Source organism: Trachypithecus francoisi, unplaced genomic scaffold, assembly GCF_009764315.1.
Source record: "Trachypithecus francoisi isolate TF-2019V2 unplaced genomic scaffold, Tfra_2.0 Lachesis_group10, whole genome shotgun sequence".
Taxonomy (NCBI): domain Eukaryota; kingdom Metazoa; phylum Chordata; class Mammalia; order Primates; family Cercopithecidae; genus Trachypithecus; species Trachypithecus francoisi.
The window spans coordinates 28,028,315-28,028,793 of NW_022681455.1; the positions used below are offsets into that span (position 1 = coordinate 28,028,315).

Below are 479 nucleotides of genomic sequence, written 5' to 3' on the forward strand. Positions count from 1 at the left end.
CCGGGGCGGGACTTCCCGCCGACTTCTTTCAGGTTCTCAGTTCGGTCCGCCAACTGTCGTATAAAGGCGCTGCCTCAGGCCAGAGTCCTCACAAGGCGTTGTGTGCGACTCGTCTTGCTCATCATGTCCGGCCGCGGCAAAGGCGGGAAGGGTCTTGGCAAGGGCGGCGCTAAGCGCCACCGCAAGGTGCTGCGTGACAATATCCAGGGCATCACCAAGCCGGCCATCCGGCGCCTTGCTCGCCGCGGCGGCGTGAAGCGCATCTCCGGCCTCATCTACGAGGAGACCCGCGGGGTGCTGAAGGTCTTTCTGGAGAACGTGATCCGCGACGCTGTGACCTACACGGAGCACGCCAAGCGCAAGACGGTCACCGCCATGGATGTGGTTTACGCGCTGAAGCGCCAGGGTCGCACCCTCTACGGTTTCGGTGGCTGAGCCTCATTTTCTAACAGTAAAAGGCCCTTTTCAGGGCCACTACT

The 479-nt window shown here is 62.2% G+C and overlaps 1 protein-coding gene across 1 annotated transcript; it reads left to right on the plus strand.

Annotated features, from left to right (window-relative positions):
* Positions 1–479, plus strand: LOC117086867 (histone H4). The gene has a single exon (XM_033216477.1). The coding sequence runs from the start codon at positions 124–126 to the stop codon at positions 433–435; it is 312 nt and encodes a 103-aa protein (XP_033072368.1). The 5' UTR covers positions 1–123; the 3' UTR covers positions 436–479.